General features: G+C 38.7%; 2 protein-coding genes across 2 annotated transcripts; one reads left to right on the forward strand and one right to left on the reverse strand.

Annotated features, from left to right (window-relative positions):
* Window positions 1-952: 952 nt before the first annotated feature.
* Window positions 953-1944, reverse strand: LOC110913752. Its single transcript, XM_022158574.1, has 2 exons — window positions 1096-1944; window positions 953-979 (listed from the first exon to the last, which is right to left on the reverse strand). Exons 1-2 carry the CDS (start codon window positions 1942-1944, stop codon window positions 953-955), a joined length of 876 nt encoding a protein of 291 aa, XP_022014266.1.
* Window positions 1945-13778: 11834 nt separating this feature from the next.
* On the forward strand, window positions 13779-17067 carry LOC110913755. Its single transcript, XM_022158575.1, has 3 exons — window positions 13779-13801; window positions 13965-14112; window positions 14608-17067. Exons 1-3 carry the CDS (start codon window positions 13779-13781, stop codon window positions 17065-17067), a joined length of 2631 nt encoding a protein of 876 aa, XP_022014267.1.
* The last annotated feature ends 4397 nt before the right edge of the window (window positions 17068-21464 follow it).

A 21464-nucleotide genomic window follows, 5' to 3' on the forward strand; every position in this document is an offset into this window, starting at 1 on the left:
TTAGATTAATCACTAATACTATGTGTGTATATATGGAAATGGTGGTTCATACTTGAAGTGTTGATGAAGAGCACACTTTTTGGTCTTTAAATTCTTTCGGAAACTTGAGAGGAGTACTCTCAAAAGCTCTTTGCAACTTCATCTTTTTCCATGAAACAATAACACCATATAACTCAGTGGAATCTCAGGTATGAGAGTCGTTTATGGCAGTACAACTACTGTTTCAATTGTTGTATATATCCTGGAAATAAATGTGGTCGTCTAAGAAGAGGCGTAAAATCTTTTTTAAGAGACCCGTATCTAACACGATCCTCAACCAAAAACCGTCAGTATTTAGTGTGCTAATTGTTGCAGTTAAGGAGCATGGTTAAAGATGTTGTATATTTGGTCTAGAACAAGTAATTCGAAGAAATAACAAACCTTGAACCCGAATTGAAATTGCCAAGTTTGTGATAAAACCTGGATTAATCTCTGAATCGTATGAGAACTATCAGATAAACCTATTTGCGGGTTACACGCAATGATTTATCGGATTAGACAAAGATCACTCTTGTTAAAATAGGGATTTGATGAATATGTGATGTTGAATTGTGAAGAGCACAAAAAGTAACTATAAGTCTCCTTATCTTTTGTGCGTACCCCTTGTTCTTTTCCATCGAGTGTTTTTGAAGTCTACCCACACTTCTAAATATGGCCTCAATTTAAAACAAAAAAAAAAAAATTTATGGATTCTTTGTTTGTCCCAAAATCAGTTTGCGGCTCATCATCAAGACATAATGGTAAAATAATAGGCTTTAACCATTCTAATGGTATTTATTAACATAACAATAACAATTGTTAATTACAATTATTTACTAATAGGTTTTTAACAAAACATTATATTAATTAATATAAAATATGTTAAGCCCAAACTATTATTTTTTTGAATAGCAAATACGAACCCATTTTATTATCAAACCAAAAGGTTCACAGCAAGAAGCTATGAAACCCAAATACAGTACATCAAAAGTTTTGCTCAAAATTACACTATCGATACAGTTTGTTCAAAATTCACCAAGAAAAGTATATCCAATCCTCCCAAGACATCCGTTGTACCTTTGATTTATGCTTCATCCATTGGAACGATTCCTCTTTTATTTCTTCAACCATCTTAAATATTTCTCCACTTTTTCCTCTAAATATCTTTTCATTTCGATTCTTCCATATAACCCAAGTTGTCAACAGTAAAATTGCATGCACCATCTTCTTTTTTTTCTTAGGCCAGTTGTAGTCTTCTAGTGCATCAAACATCTCACCAAGAGTTTCCTGTTGTGTAATTGTTTCTGCCTTGACCCAACAGCCGATTTGTTCCCATACTCCATTTGCTTCTCTACATTTTACAAGAGCATGATTTGGCATTTCTTCCTCCTGATCACAAAGTCTGCATCTATCCGAAGGAATCGGCACTCCTCTTTGTCTAAGTTGTGTCGCCGTCGGTATTCTTCCTTTTAACGCTCTCCAGGCGAACGTACTACATTTTTTAGCGGCCCAGTTATTCCAAAAATAGTTGTCCGTTGGTTCATTTAAGTTTAGATTCCTTGATAATGTATTCCTTATACTTTTTACCGCAAACTCTTCATTTTCTTTACCTTTCCAGATCCAATTGTCACTCCCTGCCGATACTGTTGTTACGTTCAAAACTGCTAATAGTCCTTCAGCTTGATGATTTTCAGCTTCTGTATTCGGAACCCTCAACCATGCCCACTCCCATAAGATGCCATCATTTAATCGCTTATAGTGATCTACTACTTTAGCTCTTTTGTTTTTTGCAAGATCATAAAGCAATGGAAACCTTTCGCGAAACGGAATCTCCCCACTCCACACATCTATCCAAAACATCGTTTTATCGCCGGCTCCTACTTTACAAACCAGATTTTTTCCGATCTCTACGCCCCTTTTTGACATATCTTTATTTATTCCCACAATTGTTTTCCAAACCCCCAACTGATAATTAACTAACAGGCCCAAATAACATTCGTGTTAAACGAGTCCGCACTCCCGCGTCACCTAACTCGTTTAATCGTCGACGTTACTTCCTCGATCAACAAGTTAATCCAATACCCTAAAATCCGTTGATAACACTAAAATAACCAACATTCCTCCCCCATTTTAGTGGTATCCATGATTAACTTAACCGTCCTCACAGAAACACAAACGCATGTATAATGAAAATGTCATGAGGATTGAATTTTCACTTAGTATATTACATGATACAAATATTAGAATAACAGGGTGTCTCTATAGATTGAACCCATGTTATCCATTTAAATACATGTTGGTAACATACACACACATTTACAAATCCAAATTCCACTTGACACAATGTTTTACTAGCCTGTGTCCTAATCCTTCAAAGAATATATCAAAGCTCAAGTCCAAAGCTTCTTGAAGCGGCTAAACTTCATATTCTTATAGGTAGTTCATTACTCTTACACCCGTACTGCAATTTATCAATGAACTATTAAAAAATTTCAACTTCAACCTACTTTATCTTGCAGTCTGAACACATACCTTGGGATGATTTGCTAATGTGTTCCAATATCGTTATGACAAGCTTTCCTTTTTGAATTCTGCATCTAACGTTGTATTAGATGGGAATTGGTATCTTGACATAAGATATTTAAATGGACCTTAAACCCATCCCTTTAGCTGATTTCTTCACGAGATCTCTTCTTAACCCTTTGGTTAGATGATCAGCTAAATTAAGCTTAGAGCTAACAAATTCAACGGATATCACACCATTCATGATTAATTCTCTGATCATACTGTGTTTAACACCTAAGTGTCTAGACTTCCCATTGTACACTTGACTATATGCCTTAGCCAATGTAGCTGGACTATCGCACCTGATAGAGATGACCATAATGGAATCTCATAGATCAAATTTCTGAGCCACTCAGCTTCTTTACCAGCTGCTCCTATAGCTACAAATTCAGATTCCATTGTTGAATCTGTGATGCAAGTTTGTTTCTTTGAGGCCAAGAAGATAGCTCCTCCACACACCCATTCACTTGTGGAAGAATGATCTTCCTTATTGTTTATCCAACTTGCATCAGAGTACCTTTCTATAACTGAAGGAAAACCTGAATAGCATAAACTAAAGTGCATGGTTCCTTTTAGGTACTTAAGCAGTCTGTTCACTACTTGACAGTGTTGAGCATTAGGATTACTAGTAAATCTGCTCAACTTACCCATAGCATAAGCTATGTCAGGCCTTGTGCTAATCATAGCATACATCAAACATCCAATGACCTTAGAATACTCTAATTGTGAAACTGAATCACCAGAATTGGGCATTAACCAGATGCTAGGATCTAGAGGAGTGCTAACAGGAGAACAATTATAATGATTGAATTTCTTCAACACTTTCTCAATGTAATGAGACTGTGTCATGGTTATACCATTGTTACTCCTTTTAATCCTTATTCCAAGGATCATATCCGCCTCCCCATATCCTTCATTTCAAAATTCGAAGACAACAATGTCTTTGTCTTATCAACCTGATCTTGGTTAGTGCCAAAGATCAACATATCATCTACATATAGACAAATAATCACTCCTTTACTAGAGGATTCAAACCTACTGTTGTCACACCCCAACCGATGGCGGAAACATCGGGGTGAGGCACTGAGCGAAACAGATTGTCCAGGAGAATTCCATAACAACTATAATTACCAAATATTTAACGTCATGTCCCATATCATAACATATCAAGCATAACAGTTATTACAGACATAGTTTCTCAAAGACAATAACATTGTTCTTTCAACTCAAATTTATTTAGTTTGTTTCTAGACTCCCCTATCTTGATTCCACAAGTTTCAGCAAAACACAGCATCCTAAACACCTGTCAGATACGTTAAAATAGGTCAATACACATGGTGTAAAGGTGAGAATACAAGTTTAATAGTATAATAGTAGCGAAAGCGATTTACGCATAACCAGCATGTAACACGTAGAAATGTGAAGCATGTAAGCTATCAACAATGAAATATGCACAGACATGACTGCGAGTTGTAGAATGCGCAACACATATCACCACTGTGACATGTGAAGAAATAGCCTTAGCAACCGCTGTCCACGACAGGTGCTGAGTCCAAACTATAGTACTATCGTTGCTAAGGTGTCAGTCAACAATCACTATGTAAACATAACATACAAGCATTCATCGAATAACACATATAACATGCAGAGCGGTTAGCGTATAAAAAGTTTTTGCACTGTGTGTTGATGTGATTTGATATAGGTAACGCATGTAACAACCAAAAGTGCGTTAAGCAAAAAGGGATCGAGTATACTCATAGTTCATGTTTAATAACTAAACCCAAGCTTGGATTGAAGGGAGCGCTGAAGAGATTAGCCTGATCACAGTACGACAGTATAAGCGTTGAATAGTGCGTAAAACAGTGTATCAGTGGGAAGAGGGACAGATGGTGATCCAATCGGATGACCGTCCGGACGGATGACCATTCGGTCGGAGGGTCATTCGTTGGAATGAGTGTGTTTGTGAAATGTCTGAACTTTGAAGTTTTCGTTGTAGCATTTTAAAATTTGTGAAGTGTTTCTAAATATCAGGTCATCCGGTCGGATGGTCATCCGGACGGATGACCGTTCGGTCGGATGGCCTTTCGCTTGAAACTGATATTCCTTGAAACTTTCCAAAACTTCAAGTGTTTAACTTATAAAATCAAGGAACCTGGTTGAATAGTCGTTCGATCGAATAGTGATCCGATCGGATGACTATCCAATTGAGTTAACCTGTTTCGTTTAAAGAACTTGTAAAATTTGTTAAGTTAAAAGTGTGCGGTGTGACCGAGACGGCATGATGACATGTTAAACAACAGAAACCATACCCAGTTTAGCTCATCCGATCGGACGGGAATCACCCCCTTCGATCAGACTTAATTGTTCAAGATGAAGTTTCATGTTCAACCCGTGAATCGGTCGTCTCCTCGATAGTAATCCGTTCTCAGACCGGCACTAGAGAATGAGTAGAAGGGCTGAACGAGCTCAGATTTCTACCTGTTTTGAGTAAAAGTGGAGAATGTTTGAAGAAAAGTTTAAAACACTTGAAAAATGTTTAAATTTAGGTGAAATCAATGTTTAAACATTGTGGAAATCCATCAAATCCAAACCGTTCTTGATGAGATGAGGTCACACTTCAATGTTCATAAGAACTCCATGATGACGTCACCCTAGAACAGCCCGAATCCAGTGATTTTACGGTGAAAAGTTGTGATTTATTGGAGAAGATGATGTGAAAGTGTGTGTAGATGAGAGAAGTACAAGATTTGGAGTGAAAGCTTACAAGAATCGCGAGGAATCGAGAGAAAATAGCCTGAGAATGCACTGGGTCGGAGGGAGCTGTCACATCACGTGAACAGTGATGTGACTGCTGAGTATTTATAGTGTGAGGGTGATAAAGGCGGTGCAAAGGAAACGGATCGGATGGCCTTTCGATCGGATGGCCATCCGGTCGGATGGTCATCCGGTCGAATGACCATTCGATCGAACGGTCGTTCGATCGAACGACACGTGTGAGTTAGTTTCCGACTTCCGTTTCGTGCGTTGAGCGTTGCGATGTGTTTTAGCGAGTTGCGAGTAAGCGATGCGATAGTTTTAAATAATAGTTACACAAATAACATAACTAACATACAACAACATAAGTAACCTTGCGTTTAGCGGTTGCGATTAAATTGCGTTGTGATAGAGTGGCGATTGCGTTTTCGAATAACACCTTTAACATATATAAACATGCACAAGCAACACATAATAACACACACACATAGAACAATACCAATACTGCGATTGCGATGAGATAAAGTTAAATAGATTAGCGCTTAATTGCGTTTATCGCATTGTGACTTCACATATTACAAACCGTAAAACAAAATAGTGTACACTTAAAGTATCGATTATCGAGGTTCGAGAGTACAAGCAATAATTAAGTCAGAAATGACAGATCTTATTAGAAATCTCTTCTTCCTTTGACTTTGACTTTGACTTCAAAAGTCGGGTTGTTACAACTGTAGACACACTTATCAGCTTGGTTTAGAAGAAATCCATGAGATAAAATTACCTCATCAAACTTTTGATGCCACTGCTTAGGTGCTTGTTTCAAACCATATAATGATTTGAGGAGTTTACACACCTTGTGCTCTTGTCCAGGTAATACAAAACCCTCAGGTTGTTTCATGTATACCTCTTCATCCAATTCACTATTCAAGAACGCGGTCTTGACATCCATTTGGTGAATTACCAAGTTATGAATTAAAGCAAGAGCTAAAAGAAGCCTTATGGTGGAAATTCTTACAACAGGAGCATAGGTATCAAAGAAATCTATTCCTTCCTTTTGTCTAAACCCTTGGATAACCATGTCGCAACCCCCGTCCCCTAACAACCCGGGAACGGGCGGCCGCGGCCAGTTTCGGTGGTATATGTGTTTATCATTTTGGCAGCGGAAATTTCATCAGGACCATAGTTAGGAAATATTTTATCAGAGTAAAATACCACACTTTCATAATATTAAATACGTGGGAAAAATCCCAAGTTTTAAGTACACACATTTTCATAGGGATAAACCCTATTTTATTTAATAAAAACATCTCTTTATTTTAGCTAACTTTATAGCCACTTTTCCAAGCCTTCAGTGCTGTCCAGTTGGCTTATATTTGGCTTTCACATTTTGTTACCTGAAACGCGTTTAAAAACATTTTTTCAGTGGGAAATACTGGTGAGTAAAATCTCAGTTTAATTAAGTTGAGAAAAACCATTGTACAGTATTGAGGGCGGTCGCGCAATTACATTTGTTTCTATCTACTTTAATTACCACCCACGGTACTGTCAACCCGACTTGTGGTCATGTTACTCCTCGCAAGGTAGTAACAAATTTTGTATACAAAACCCCAACATACCGAAGATAATTGTAGAATACAAATACTCATTAACTGTTTAATATATTATTATTTGTGTGAGGTTTTGTAAAAACACTTTGCAAAAAGGAGGTTACTCACATTGTTGTTTTAGGTTTTCCTTTAGGGTTTCCTAGTGATTATCTATAAATTACACAAATGCGCACGTGTTAGTATAATAACCCAATATTTACATTTGTAATACCCTCCCCGAGACGGCATTCCAACGACTACGTCAGGCAGAACCTCGACAGCCGTTACCGAACCCTGGATCAATCGGGCAGCGTATCTAATACGTAATCGGGGTTATGATACTTACAACGAGGCAGAACTTCGTTATTTAAAGGGTATTATGCTCGGAAATTATCTTTGCTATGCAGAATATTGAGAGAGATTGAGAGAAATGAGCGAATTCAAATGACAGCCAAAGCCATCAATTTATAGGTCTGGTCGACCACTTCCTCGCGGCCCGCGTAAACCACACAAGGGTCCTTCACGGCCCGCGACATAGGGGGTAGGGCCTAGCTATGCTGATTCGCCAGTTGTAGACTCGACACGATGCTGACACGTGGCACGCTAGGGTGTCGCCCTGACCTAAGCTGTCGCGGCCCGCGTAAGCTCAGGCTTACTTCTACACGGCCCGCGAGCGACACCAGAATTTTATTTTATTTTTAATTATTATGGTATTTTGAGCTTGGTTCTCACATACGGGGTATGTTTTAAGACATACAGGGGTATTTTAAATATATTAGAAGTGTCGAAAATTATTTAGGAAGGTTGTTATAAACCAACCTGGCTTTAAACTTATCTATGCTACCATCAACTTTCATCTTTCTTTTAAAAATCCATTTGCAACCCAAAGGTTTGCAACCAGGAGGCAAATCAGTCAATTTCCATGTATTATTATTCATCATAGAATCCATCTCATCTTGGATGGCTTCCTTCCAGAAAGCAACATCCCTAGATGCCATTGCCTGACTGTATGTCTTAGGATCCTCCTCAATATTGAAACACTATTGATACTGATGTTCAACCCCATTCCTGGTTCCTTCCACCAAATAAAGATGAAAATCAGAGCTAAAAGACTTGGCTTTCCTGACCCTAGTATGTTTCCTAGGTTCAGTACTAGAAGATGGTACGTCTTTGGTACCAGCAGACTTACTACCAAACTCAGTTACTGTGACACCCCAGGAAAACCAGTAAACGATGCAACTTACTAATGTGAGGGTGTTTAATCATGTTTTAAAGTGTTTAATTATGAGGTTTTACATGATTATGTGTATGAAAACGGGTTACTTTGAGTTGATTTTGATTTACATGTACTCGGAGCATAACGGATGGCTTTTGGAGCTTGATGGAAGGTTTTCGGGAAGCATTATGGAGTATTGGAAGCATACACACAAGTTGGAAGGCCAAAATATGAAAAACGGGAAGTTCGGTAGCAGTCGGCGCCACTAGGTGCTGATTTCAGCGCACCACAGAAGGAAAGTACCATTTGGCGCACTAGGCGCTGATTTCAGCGCACTGGGCGCTGAACCCAGACCTGACTTGCGAATTTCTTGTTTTTCCACCATATTTAAGCACAAACATTCCCCAAACGAAATTATCATTAACCCTAGCCGTTTTCCACTTCCCAAGGACGAATTTTGGAGATCCAAACCTCAATCCAATCATCAATCATGCAATTCCTCATCAAGATTGAAGATCAAATCAAGAACATGAGCGGCTAAACCACCCGTGATCATCTCCGGGACTAGGGTTTGTGTTAGGAACCGGGTTGACTTAGTTTTACAAACTTTTGGATTGAGATTTGACTAATCATTCGGTTAGTTTATCTTTATTGTTTATTTGTTTTTGATTAAACATTGTTGGATTATCATTTGCATACTTGTTCATCAGTTATTTGGTTTTTTTCATCAACAATTGGGATTAAATTCTAAGTTGTCATTGTCTTCAACCTTTAACCATTGAACTTGTTCATGTTTATGAAATCTAGGATTGGTAATTATCTAGGTTACTATTCAGTTGCATCAATCTTTCGATTTCGATCGTGGATCATTGCAATCAAATATATTATCTGTTAATTATTTATCAAAACAAGTAGTTAGCAAATCATGTCTATGTGATTTCCAATTGGTAGTAATTAGGTTACCCGTGTTTCTACACAAACTGAAAACCCGGAGATTGGTCCCTCTTCTCATAATTGTGTACAAATCTAATTTATTTTGTTTTCACAATCATTCTAAAAACTGAAAAAAGCAATTAGTTTAGACGTAGATGGTACTTAAAGCAACGAACTTTCATACTTTCCACTGATTCCCCGTGGATTCGACACCTTACTTGCCCTTTACTAGTAAAAGGTGAATAGGACACTTTACTTTATTTTTTGACCGACCTTACGACATCGATCACTTACCTAGCTTCCTCAGTAACCGCATGCTAAATTTCGGGACTAAATTTCTTTCAAGTTGGGGATAATGTGACAACTCGAGTTTCCAAGATTCCATTTTCACATTTATTACACGTTCATTGTTTGTTTAGTTGTTTACTTGCACAATTAGTTTGCTGTGAAACTGTAACATTTTTATTCAGTTAAGTATATTGTATTTGAGCATGGTTATGTGTTACCGATGAAAGATTTGTCAAATGTATGAACTTGGTGGTCAAACTGTGAATTATTTTGAGATGGTGTACTTATGTAAAAGTTAATACTTGGGGATGTATATAATTAGTGAAATCCTAATCATTCTTAACCCTAATCATTCACTAATCACCACACACAACCAAAACACGTACTTGCATATTCTCTGATTATCTCTGGCAATCATCATCATCATCATCATTGGCACAAGTTCTTCATCACTCTTGATTTCCTCTTTCTGTTTAGAATCAATTCAAGGTAATTGCTTAATCATTGTTTATTGTTAATCGTTGGTTGATTGATTCATACTAAACCCTAGTTCTTCATATGATATTCCGGTCGGATGGTCATCCGGTCGAATGACCATTCGATCGAACGGTCGTTCGATCGAACGACACGTGTGAGTTAGTTTCCGACTTCCGTTTCGTGCGTTGAGCGTTGCGATGTGTTTTAGCGAGTTGCGAGTAAGCGATGCGATAGTTTTAAATAATAGTTACACAAATAACATAACTAACATACAACAACATAAGTAACCTTGCGTTTAGCGGTTGCGATTAAATTGCGTTGTGATAGAGTGGCGATTGCGTTTTCGAATAACACCTTTAACATATATAAACATGCACAAGCAACACATAATAACACACACACATAGAACAATACCAATACTGCGATTGCGATGAGATAAAGTTAAATAGATTAGCGCTTAATTGCGTTTATCGCATTGTGACTTCACATATTACAAACCGTAAAACAAAATAGTGTACACTTAAAGTATCGATTATCGAGGTTCGAGAGTACAAGCAATAATTAAGTCAGAAATGACAGATCTTATTAGAAATCTCTTCTTCCTTTGACTTTGACTTTGACTTCAAAAGTCGGGTTGTTACAACTGTAGACACACTTATCAGCTTGGTTTAGAAGAAATCCATGAGATAAAATTACCTCATCAAACTTTTGATGCCACTGCTTAGGTGCTTGTTTCAAACCATATAATGATTTGAGGAGTTTACACACCTTGTGCTCTTGTCCAGGTAATACAAAACCCTCAGGTTGTTTCATGTATACCTCTTCATCCAATTCACTATTCAAGAACGCGGTCTTGACATCCATTTGGTGAATTACCAAGTTATGAATTAAAGCAAGAGCTAAAAGAAGCCTTATGGTGGAAATTCTTACAACAGGAGCATAGGTATCAAAGAAATCTATTCCTTCCTTTTGTCTAAACCCTTGGATAACCATGTCGCAACCCCCGTCCCCTAACAACCCGGGAACGGGCGGCCGCGGCCAGTTTCGGTGGTATATGTGTTTATCATTTTGGCAGCGGAAATTTCATCAGGACCATAGTTAGGAAATATTTTATCAGAGTAAAATACCACACTTTCATAATATTAAATACGTGGGAAAAATCCCAAGTTTTAAGTACACACATTTTCATAGGGATAAACCCTATTTTATTTAATAAAAACATCTCTTTATTTTAGCTAACTTTATAGCCACTTTTCCAAGCCTTCAGTGCTGTCCAGTTGGCTTATATTTGGCTTTCACATTTTGTTACCTGAAACGCGTTTAAAAACATTTTTTCAGTGGGAAATACTGGTGAGTAAAATCTCAGTTTAATTAAGTTGAGAAAAACCATTGTACAGTATTGAGGGCGGTCGCGCAATTACATTTGTTTCTATCTACTTTAATTACCACCCACGGTACTGTCAACCCGACTTGTGGTCATGTTACTCCTCGCAAGGTAGTAACAAATTTTGTATACAAAACCCCAACATACCGAAGATAATTGTAGAATACAAATACTCATTAACTGTTTAATATATTATTATTTGTGTGAGGTTTTGTAAAAACACTTTGCAAAAAGGAGGTTACTCACATTGTTGTTTTAGGTTTTCCTTTAGGGTTTCCTAGTGATTATCTATAAATTACACAAATGCGCACGTGTTAGTATAATAACCCAATATTTACATTTGTAATACCCTCCCCGAGACGGCATTCCAACGACTACGTCAGGCAGAACCTCGACAGCCGTTACCGAACCCTGGATCAATCGGGCAACGTATCTAATACGTAATCGGGGTTATGATACTTACAACGAGGCAGAACTTCGTTATTTAAAGGGTATTATGCTCGGAAATTATCTTTGCTATGCCGAATATTGAGAGAGATTGAGAGAAATGAGCGAATTCAAATGACAGCCAAAGCCATCAATTTATAGGTCTGGTCGACCACTTCCTCGCGGCCCGCGTAAACCACACAAGGGTCCTTCACGGCCCGCGACATAGGGGGTAGGGCCTAGCTATGCTGATTCGCCAGTTGTAGACTCGACACGATGCTGACACGTGGCACGCTAGGGTGTCGCCCTGACCTAAGCTGTCGCGGCCCGCGTAAGCTCAGGCTTACTTCTACACGGCCCGCGAGCGACACCAGAATTTTATTTTATTTTTAATTATTATGGTATTTTGAGCTTGGTTCTCACATACGGGGTATGTTTTAAGACATACAGGGGTATTTTAAATATATTAGAAGTGTCGAAAATTATTTAGGAGGGTTGTTATAAACCAACCTGGCTTTAAACTTATCTATGCTACCATCAACTTTCATCTTTCTTTTAAAAATCCATTTGCAACCCAAAGGTTTGCAACCAGGAGGCAAATCAGTCAATTTCCATGTATTATTATTCATCATAGAATCCATCTCATCTTGGATGGCTTCCTTCCAGAAAGCAACATCCCTAGATGCCATTGCCTGACTGTATGTCTTAGGATCCTCCTCAATATTGAAACACTATTGATACTGATGTTCAACCCCATTCCTGGTTCCTTCCACCAAATAAAGATGAAAATCAGAGCTAAAAGACTTGGCTTTCCTGACCCTAGTATGTTTCCTAGGTTCAGTACTAGAAGATGGTACGTCTTTGGTACCAGCAGACTTACTACCAAACTCAGTTACTGTGACACCCCAGGAAAACCAGTAAACGATGCAACTTACTGATGTGAGGGTGTTTAATCATGTTTTAAAGTGTTTAATTATGAGGTTTTACATGATTATGTGTATGAAAACGGGTTACTTTGAGTTGATTTTGATTTACATGTACTCGGAGCATAACGGATGGCTTTTGGAGCTTGACGGAAGGTTTTCGGGAAGCATTATGGAGTATTGGAAGCATACACACAAGTTGGAAGGCCAAAATATGAAAAACGGGAAGTTCGGTAGCAGTCGGCGCCACTAGGTGCTGATTTCAGCGCACCACAGAAGGAAAGTACCATTTGGCGCACTAGGCGCTGATTTCAGCGCACTGGGCGCTGAACCCAGACCTGACTTGCGAATTTCTTGTTTTTCCACCATATTTAAGCACAAACATTCCCCAAACGAAATTATCATTAACCCTAGCCGTTTTCCACTTCCCAAGGACGAATTTTGGAGATCCAAACCTCAATCCAATCATCAATCATGCAATTCCTCATCAAGATTGAAGATCAAATCAAGAACATGAGCGGCTAAACCACCCGTGATCATCTCCGGGACTAGGGTTTGTGTTAGGAACCGGGTTGACTTAGTTTTACAAACTTTTGGATTGAGATTTGACTAATCATTCGGTTAGTTTATCTTTATTGTTTATTTGTTTTTGATTAAACATTGTTGGATTATCATTTGCATACTTGTTCATCAGTTATTTGGTTTTTTTCATCAACAATTGGGATTAAATTCTAAGTTGTCATTGTCTTCAACCTTTAACCATTGAACTTGTTCATGTTTATGAAATCTAGGATTGGTAATTATCTAGGTTACTATTCAGTTGCATCAATCTTTCGGTTTCGATCGTGGATCATTGCAATCAAATATATTATCTGTTAATTATTTATCAAAACAAGTAGTTAGCAAATCATGTCTATGTGATTTCCAATTGGTAGTAATTAGGTTACCCGTGTTTCTACACAAACTGAAAACCCGGAGATTGGTCCCTCTTCTCATAATCGTGTACAAATCTAATTTATTTTGTTTTCACAATCATTCTAAAAACTAAAAAAAGCAATTAGTTTAGACGTAGATGGTACTTAAAGCAACGAACTTTCATACTTTCCACTGATTCCCCGTGAATTCGACACCCTACTTGCCCTTTACTAGTAAAAGGTGAATAGGACACTTTACTTTATTTTTTGACCGACCTTACGACATCGATCAAAATGGAGACGTTGCCGGGGAATCGGTGCGCTTAGTTTAGTTAGTTGTTTTTCGAAAAAAAAATAGAAAAAAAACCCAAAAATCCAAAAATATTTCTTTTTGTTTGTCTTTTATTTGTTTCGTTCAGTATTACGCTCGGTTTCTTGTTTATCTGTGTGCAGGTGATTCTCGTGTTGCATGCATACCAGGTTTTCCAAGAAATCATCACCGCTTTTGTTTGATTCAGAGATAGAAAAGACTGCTCGACAGAATCGCGTTCTTCTACGTTCAGCAGTGAAAGCTAAAGCTCAGTCGTCAACAGTTGCTCAAGACCTTGAACAAGCAGCTAACGAGTTGGTTGACCAAGAGCCACAAAACCAAGCTCAACAAAACGAACCAATCCCGCCCATTCCAGATCCACCAATCCCTCAAAACCAAAACCAGCCCAATAACCAAAACCAGAATCAACCACCACCACAACCATTTCCACAATTCAACCCAGGCCCACAAAACCAACCGGGAAATCTGAATCTCCGACATGGGGAAATTATTCGTCTCAACCAACCACAGCATCAACACGGGTATGATGAGGGTTTTCAACACAAAGAAGGCAGTGTGCATACTTGGGAATCTGGTTGGGAAGAAGATGATTATCAGAATCAGTATGATGGGAGGTACGCGGATTACAGATACGATGAGGGGTACAACGTGAATCAAGGACACCCAGTACAACAACAAGTCAACCAAAGGAATCACATCCTGCGCCCGATTCCACAAAATCTAGTTCAACATGGAGTCCCATGATTCAATGCGGGGAATCAAAGAGCTATTAATCGGGTTGGGGGCGATCAGATACAGTTTGTGGATGGTGTCCCACAAGTCGTTCAAGGGGCACCCATTCAAGGCGTTGAAGGTCACTGTCGACCAGTTGTAGTACCGAACTCGTCAGCTATAGTTACACCAGTGGGAAATAATAACCGACCTTTTGAGGTAAGGCCTCAATACTTAAGCCATTTGCCCGAGTTTCATGGAAAAAGGACCGAAGAACCATACTTGCACATTGCAAGTTTTGATTCAATTTGCCAAACAATTGGGGTTTCGGGGTTTACAAAGGATGAAGTTAAGTTGATGTTGTTTCAGTTCACCTTGAAAGACAAAGCTCGACAATGGTTCGCGACATTACCTCCAGGTAGTATATACACTTGGCAAGAGATGCAGCTGGTGTTTTTGGAGGAATACTACACCATGAATAGAACCAGTGAAGCTCGGGATGCAATCAGAGCATTCCAGCAACATTCAGGGGAAGCGTTCCATGAGGCGTTCACAAGGTTTAAGGAGTTGCTTAGTAAATGCCCCCATCATAGCATTCAGACATGGGAATTGATTAAAGCGTTCTACGATGGGCTACTTCCTGATGATGTAAGAGATCTCATAGCCATCAGCAATGGTACGTTTCTCACAAATACAGAAGCTGCGGATTGGGCATATTTGGAGAGACAGAGTGCTACTTCTAAGAGACAGGCACAGTCTAGCAGGAGAGCAAGATCAGCATCAGCGAGATCAGTTGATTATGAAGCTGAAGAACGGGTTGAGAAATTAAAACAACTGAATTTGCTATTAGAGCGACAGGTAGCTCAGATGAAGTTGGGAAAGGGAACTGAAGTTAGGGCAGCTAATGCATTCGCCGTATGTACAGATTGTGGTGAGTTAGGACACCAGGTTGGAGAGTGTCTCGCAAGGATGGGTCCGAATGAAGAAGTGAACCAAGTATTCGGTGAACGAAAGCAGTATGATATGAAATCGAATACATATCATCCAGGTTTGCGAAACCACCCCAATTTTAATTACGGTAATTTTGCTAATCAAATGAACCCTAATTTTCAGGTACCTATGCAAGGAGGCCAGCAGTATCAGAGTCGTCAAGGTAATTACTCGCAAGGTAATTACCAAAATCAGGGCCCATATAATCCGGGTATTCAGCAAGGGAACTCCTCAAGTGCTAGTGGTGGAACGAGTGATGACAAATTGGATGCTATTATGAAGTTCATGAAGGACGTCCAGAAAGAGAATGAAGTTCGGGACAAAACGTCTGAAGCAATGCAGAAGCAATTGGGGCAGCTAGCAGAAGATCTAGCTCAGCTGAGAAGAGATCCAGGTAAGTTGCCAAGCACTACCACAGTCAACCCAGCACATCAGTCATCTAGCTTGAAAAATGTAAGAAATGTGCACATCAACGCGGTAAGTATTATTCAGAATTCTGAAACTGGTAGTGTCACAACTACTCCACCATCACAATTAGTTGAGGAGGTGGTGGAAGATGTTGGTGATGTATCGGACTCTCAACATGATCGGGACCCACCAAGGGATGAAAGGTGGGAAAGTTTTATACAAGCTAAAATTAATCTACCCTTACTCGATGCGATTAAAGAGAGTCCCGATCAGATTGAGTGCCTGAAAGAGTTAAGTACCCAAAAACGACTTCACAAGTTTCCTAAAAAACTTGATTTAACTGCAAATGTGAATGCCGTTTTGTTGGGTACCCTTCCCCCGAAACTCCAAGATCCAGGAGCACCCATTATTTCAGTACAAGTGGGTGAATTTAAAATAGAAAGGGCACTTTTGGATCTTGGAGCGTGTGTTAGCATTCTACCAGGGAGTCTGTATGACCAATATGATTTTGGTCCGCTACAAAAAGTCAACACCATTGTGGTGTTGGCTGATCAGACTCCCATGTGTCCGAGGGGGATTATAAAAGATGTAATTGTGAAGGTAGAAGAGTGTTACTATCCAGTTGACTTCTTAGTGCTTGATTGTGCCACAAGTTCAAAGAACACGCACCCTCCAGTCATTCTGGGCAGACCGTTCTTAGCGACTGCTCATGCGATTATCAGTTGTGTTGATGGAACGGTAAGTATGAAGTTTGGTGACCGTGAATTACGGTTAAATGTGTTTTCAGATGCGACTAATCCTCCCATTTCAGGTGAACACTCAAAATTTGAAAATGGTGATGAAAATGTCTCTCCTGCAAAGGAGATTCAAACCAAACAGGAGTGTTTATTGGTTGACAGGTTTGAAGTGGCAGGAAGCGAAGCAGTAAAGAAAAAGGAAAGTGTGGCGTATGAGGAGTTTAAAACGGACAAAGGGAAGCCACGAGAGAGGAAGAAGGAAAAGAAACCGCCTGAATGTGATAATGCAAAGCGGAGGTTAAAGTTATTCGGTCCAATGTGGAAGACAGTGGACGACTTACCAGAGCATTGGCGGAGTACATACGTAGAGGCCACGGGACGCAAACATCCCACTCGACCACCATAAGGGTATATCAGGTACGGTCTGGCTGAAGACCTATAAACTTAGCGCTCTTGGGAGGCAGCCCGAGGATGTATAGTAGTGTATATTTGTCTTGTTTTCGCGTGAGTACTTTTACAGGTTATCAGGTTATTAATCTCTAAGGATGCAAGGGTCCAAGTGTGGGGATGTTTGGTGAAGTCCCAATACATTCTAGCTAAAATTGCGGACATTGCACGGATTAGAGTTCAGGCAGAATTGTCCATACTCAATCTCCATTTGGACGGGGATGACCTGAACACTAATTGTAGAGATTGACCTGAGGACGTGTGGACACGACCGCGAATGGAATGCTATACGGTCGTGGTGGAACATGACGCATGAGGATTCTACACCTTAAACCAGGGGAGTCTGTTCCACTCTTATTATTATTATTTTTATTCGTGTTCTTGGTGGTGTTAAACTATTTTATGTGTTAGGGAATGTGTTATGTTCTTTGTGTTAGGAATGGTCACTCATGAGGTTTGTTAGTTGGTATTTCCGGGTTTTGCTTTTAAAAGCACTATACATTGGGGACAATGTCGCCCAAGTGTGGGGATATGGAAACCCGGGAAGGGAAGGTTTGGGACAAGAGTTTGAAAGTGATTGAAAACGATGAAAATCGAAAAAATTGAAAATTTTAAAAATTTTAAAGAATTTCATCGCCTCAAGTGAACTAAATGGATACGAAAACTGAACGTTTTAATCACTAATGGGTTCCTTGCCGGTAGTAAACTAACATAGTCCCTTGTCATGGTCGTTCCTTTAAGTTTCATGAGAGTAGGTCTGACAGGTGTTTTAAGGATAAAAGAAGTGAAAAGAGATGTCTATTTAGGGGTAACATGCTTTAGATTGCATATGCTACATGTCGGCAACCCTTTTACCCTTTTCTTGGTGAGATTTTGAGCCTGTAGAATGATAGAATGCTTTACATATTGAATTCATTTGTTGAGAGCAGGCCGCATGTTATTCTGTGTTAGAACTTGTATGATTTGATGCATGCTGAGACTGTGGTTTAACATGTGCACATAAATGATAAAGGCATTAGGATATCCCGTACACCTGTTTGTTCGTTTTATGTTTACCTAGTTATCACCCTTAGTAGCCCTGTTGAGCCTACTTACCTTTTCGTTTGTCCACCTAATGTGAATTGTTTGATACCGACCGTGAACGACAAATTATGAACAACTGAAAAAGAAAAAAAAAGAGAAAACAAAGAAAAGAAAGAAAAAAAAAAGAGAAAAAAAAGAAAGTTTTGTTATTATTGTTTATGTTCTTGGGTAGAAACCAACCCATGATGTTTGCAAATAAAGTTGTCACGGTTTGGTCGTTTGTTTGTTCGCCACATAAAAATATAAATATAAGCAAAAAAATCTCCTACCCTTAGCCAAAGCCCAAAACCGAAAGTCCTTTTGATATGTGCCGTGTTATATGATACAGTGGAGGTGTGATTGTCATACAAGCTTATGATTTACAGAATTTCATGATTGGTTTTGACTGTTATACATACTAGCACATTACACGCTAGTTCAGTTTTTAAACCGAGAGGAGAGTTTATTGTGAGGGGCGTGTAGCATGTGTTGTAATCCTAAGTATGTTAGTTCTGAGTAAACAAGTCTTAAGTTTTAGAAATTGCACCAATTGCTTGTCGGACTGTCAAACTCGATTGTGTTAGTCTATGGGACGGGTATGACTTGGGACTTAAATTGTTGAACTGGTTAAGCGGCTTAGAGGTGTTGTTACTATGGTGCGTAGTTCCGTATTGGTTTGCTTGAGGACAATCAAAGGTAAGTGTGGGGATGTGATGTGAGGGTGTTTAATCATGTTTTAAAGTGTTTAATTATGAGGTTTTACATGATTATGTGTATGAAAACGGGTTACTTTGAGTTGATTTTGATTTACATGTACTCGGAGCATAACGGATGGCTTTTGGAGCTTGACGGAAGGTTTTCGGGAAGCATTATGGAGTATTGGAAGCATACACACAAGTTGGAAGGCCAAAATATGAAAAACGGGAAGTTCGGTAGCAGTCGGCGCCACTAGGTGCTGATTTCAGCGCACCACAGAAGGAAAGTACCATTTGGCGCACTAGGCGCTGATTTCAGCGCACTGGGCGCTGAACCCAGGCCTGACTTGCGAATTTCTTGTTTTTCCACCATATTTAAGCACAAACATTCCCCAAACGAAATTATCATTAACCCTAGCCGTTTTCCACTTCCCAAGGACGAATTTTGGAGATCCAAACCTCAATCCAATCATCAATCATGCAATTCCTCATCAAGATTGAAGATCAAATCAAGAACATGAGCGGCTAAACCACCCGTGATCATCTCCGGGACTAGGGTTTGTGTTAGGAACCGGGTTGACTTAGTTTTACAAACTTTTGGATTGAGATTTGACTAATCATTCGGTTAGTTTATCTTTATTGTTTATTTGTTTTTGATTAAACATTGTTGGATTATCATTTGCATACTTGTTCATCAGTTATTTGGTTTTTTTCATCAACAATTGGGATTAAATTCTAAGTTGTCATTGTCTTCAACCTTTAACCATTGAACTTGTTCATGTTTATGAAATCTAGGATTGGTAATTATCTAGGTTACTATTCAGTTGCATTAATCTTTCGGTTTCGATCGTGGATCATTGCAATCAAATATATTATCTGTTAATTATTTATCAAAACAAGTAGTTAGCAAATCATGTCTATGTGATTTCCAATTGGTAGTAATTAGGTTACCCGTGTTTCTACACAAACTGAAAACCCGGAGATTGGTCCCTCTTCTCATAATTGTGTACAAATCTAATTTATTTTGTTTTCACAATCATTCTAAAAACTGAAAAAAGCAATTAGTTTAGACGTAGATGGTACTTAAAGCAACGAACTTTCATACTTTCCACTGATTCCCCGTGGATTCGACACCTTACTTGCCCTTTACTAGTAAAAGGTGAATAGGACACTTTACTTTATTTTTTGACCGACCTTACGACATCGATCACTTACCTAGCTTCCTCAGTAACCGCATGCTAAATTTCGGGACTAAATTTCTTTCAAGTTGGGGATAATGTGACAACTCGAGTTTCCAAGATTCCATTTTCACATTTATTACACGTTCATTGTTTGTTTAGTTGTTTACTTGCACAATTAGTTTGCTGTGAAACTGTAACATTTTTATTCAGTTAAGTATATTGTATTTGAGCATGGTTATGTGTTACTGATGAAAGATTTGTCAAATGTATGAACTTGGTGGTCAAACTGTGAATTATTTTGAGATGGTGTACTTATGTAAAAGTTAATACTTGGGGATGTATATAATTAGTGAAATCCTAATCATTCTTAACCCTAATCATTCACTAATCACCACACACAACCAAAACACGTACTTGCATATTCTCTGATTATCTCTGGCAATCATCATCATCATCATCATTGGCACAAGTTCTTCATCACTCTTGATTTCCTCTTTCTGTTTAGAATCAATTCAAGGTAATTGCTTAATCATTGTTTATTGTTAATCGTTGGTTGATTGATTCATACTAAACCCTAGTTCTTCATATGATATTCTGTGATTATTGATTGGATTCTGATTATTGCGATAATGATGTTGATTAGTCGTATAATCGATTGCCTGATGATTTAGATACATGATATGCAGAATGATTGATTTGATAATTGGATTACTGCTATACAGATGCAATGAAATTAGGGTTTCTTAGTCGTGAAAACGTGAAAACGTAACTGTTACAATTACAATGAACGTATGACTGATTGTTTGTCAGAGTTTTGATTATGATACCCTTGTATGAACTTCTGTTAATTCATGTAAAGGGTCTGAATTTCACAAGTTTTAAGGTCCGACCTTTTAATGATATTACATTTGTCTACTTTTAAAGATGATATTTCATTAGTCCGACTTTTAGGAGGATAACAAAGGTCCGAACTGTAACATATAGCCCTGTCTGAACTTCATTATATATGAATGTTGTCCGACTTTGTGAACAAACACATGAAGTCCGACCTTTGAATGTATGTAAACATGTCCGACTTTCATTGACTTAACATAATCCGACTTTGGTTGTAAAGGTTATGTAAGTCCGAGTTTTATATGGTGCTCACTGTCCGAGTTTTAATGATGGGGTATAGTCCGACCTTTAAATGGTGGGGCATGTTGTTCGAGTTTTCTTTAAACATAATGACTTGTCCGACTTTTTGACTAAGGACAAGGCTATCCGAGTTTTGTGAAGAGAACCCCCTTTGTCCGAACTTTTAAGCAGGGAAACCCCCTCCCCTTTGTTCGAATTTTGTAAATGAAAGCCTAGGGGTCCGAATTTTTAAGGGGAAGGATGTGTCAGGGTTTTGAAGTGGCCCTTGGTCCGAATTTCTGGTC

The sequence above is a fragment of the Helianthus annuus genome, chromosome 15 (assembly GCF_002127325.2).
Source record: "Helianthus annuus cultivar XRQ/B chromosome 15, HanXRQr2.0-SUNRISE, whole genome shotgun sequence".
In the NCBI taxonomy this organism is placed as follows: Eukaryota; Viridiplantae; Streptophyta; class Magnoliopsida; order Asterales; family Asteraceae; genus Helianthus; species Helianthus annuus.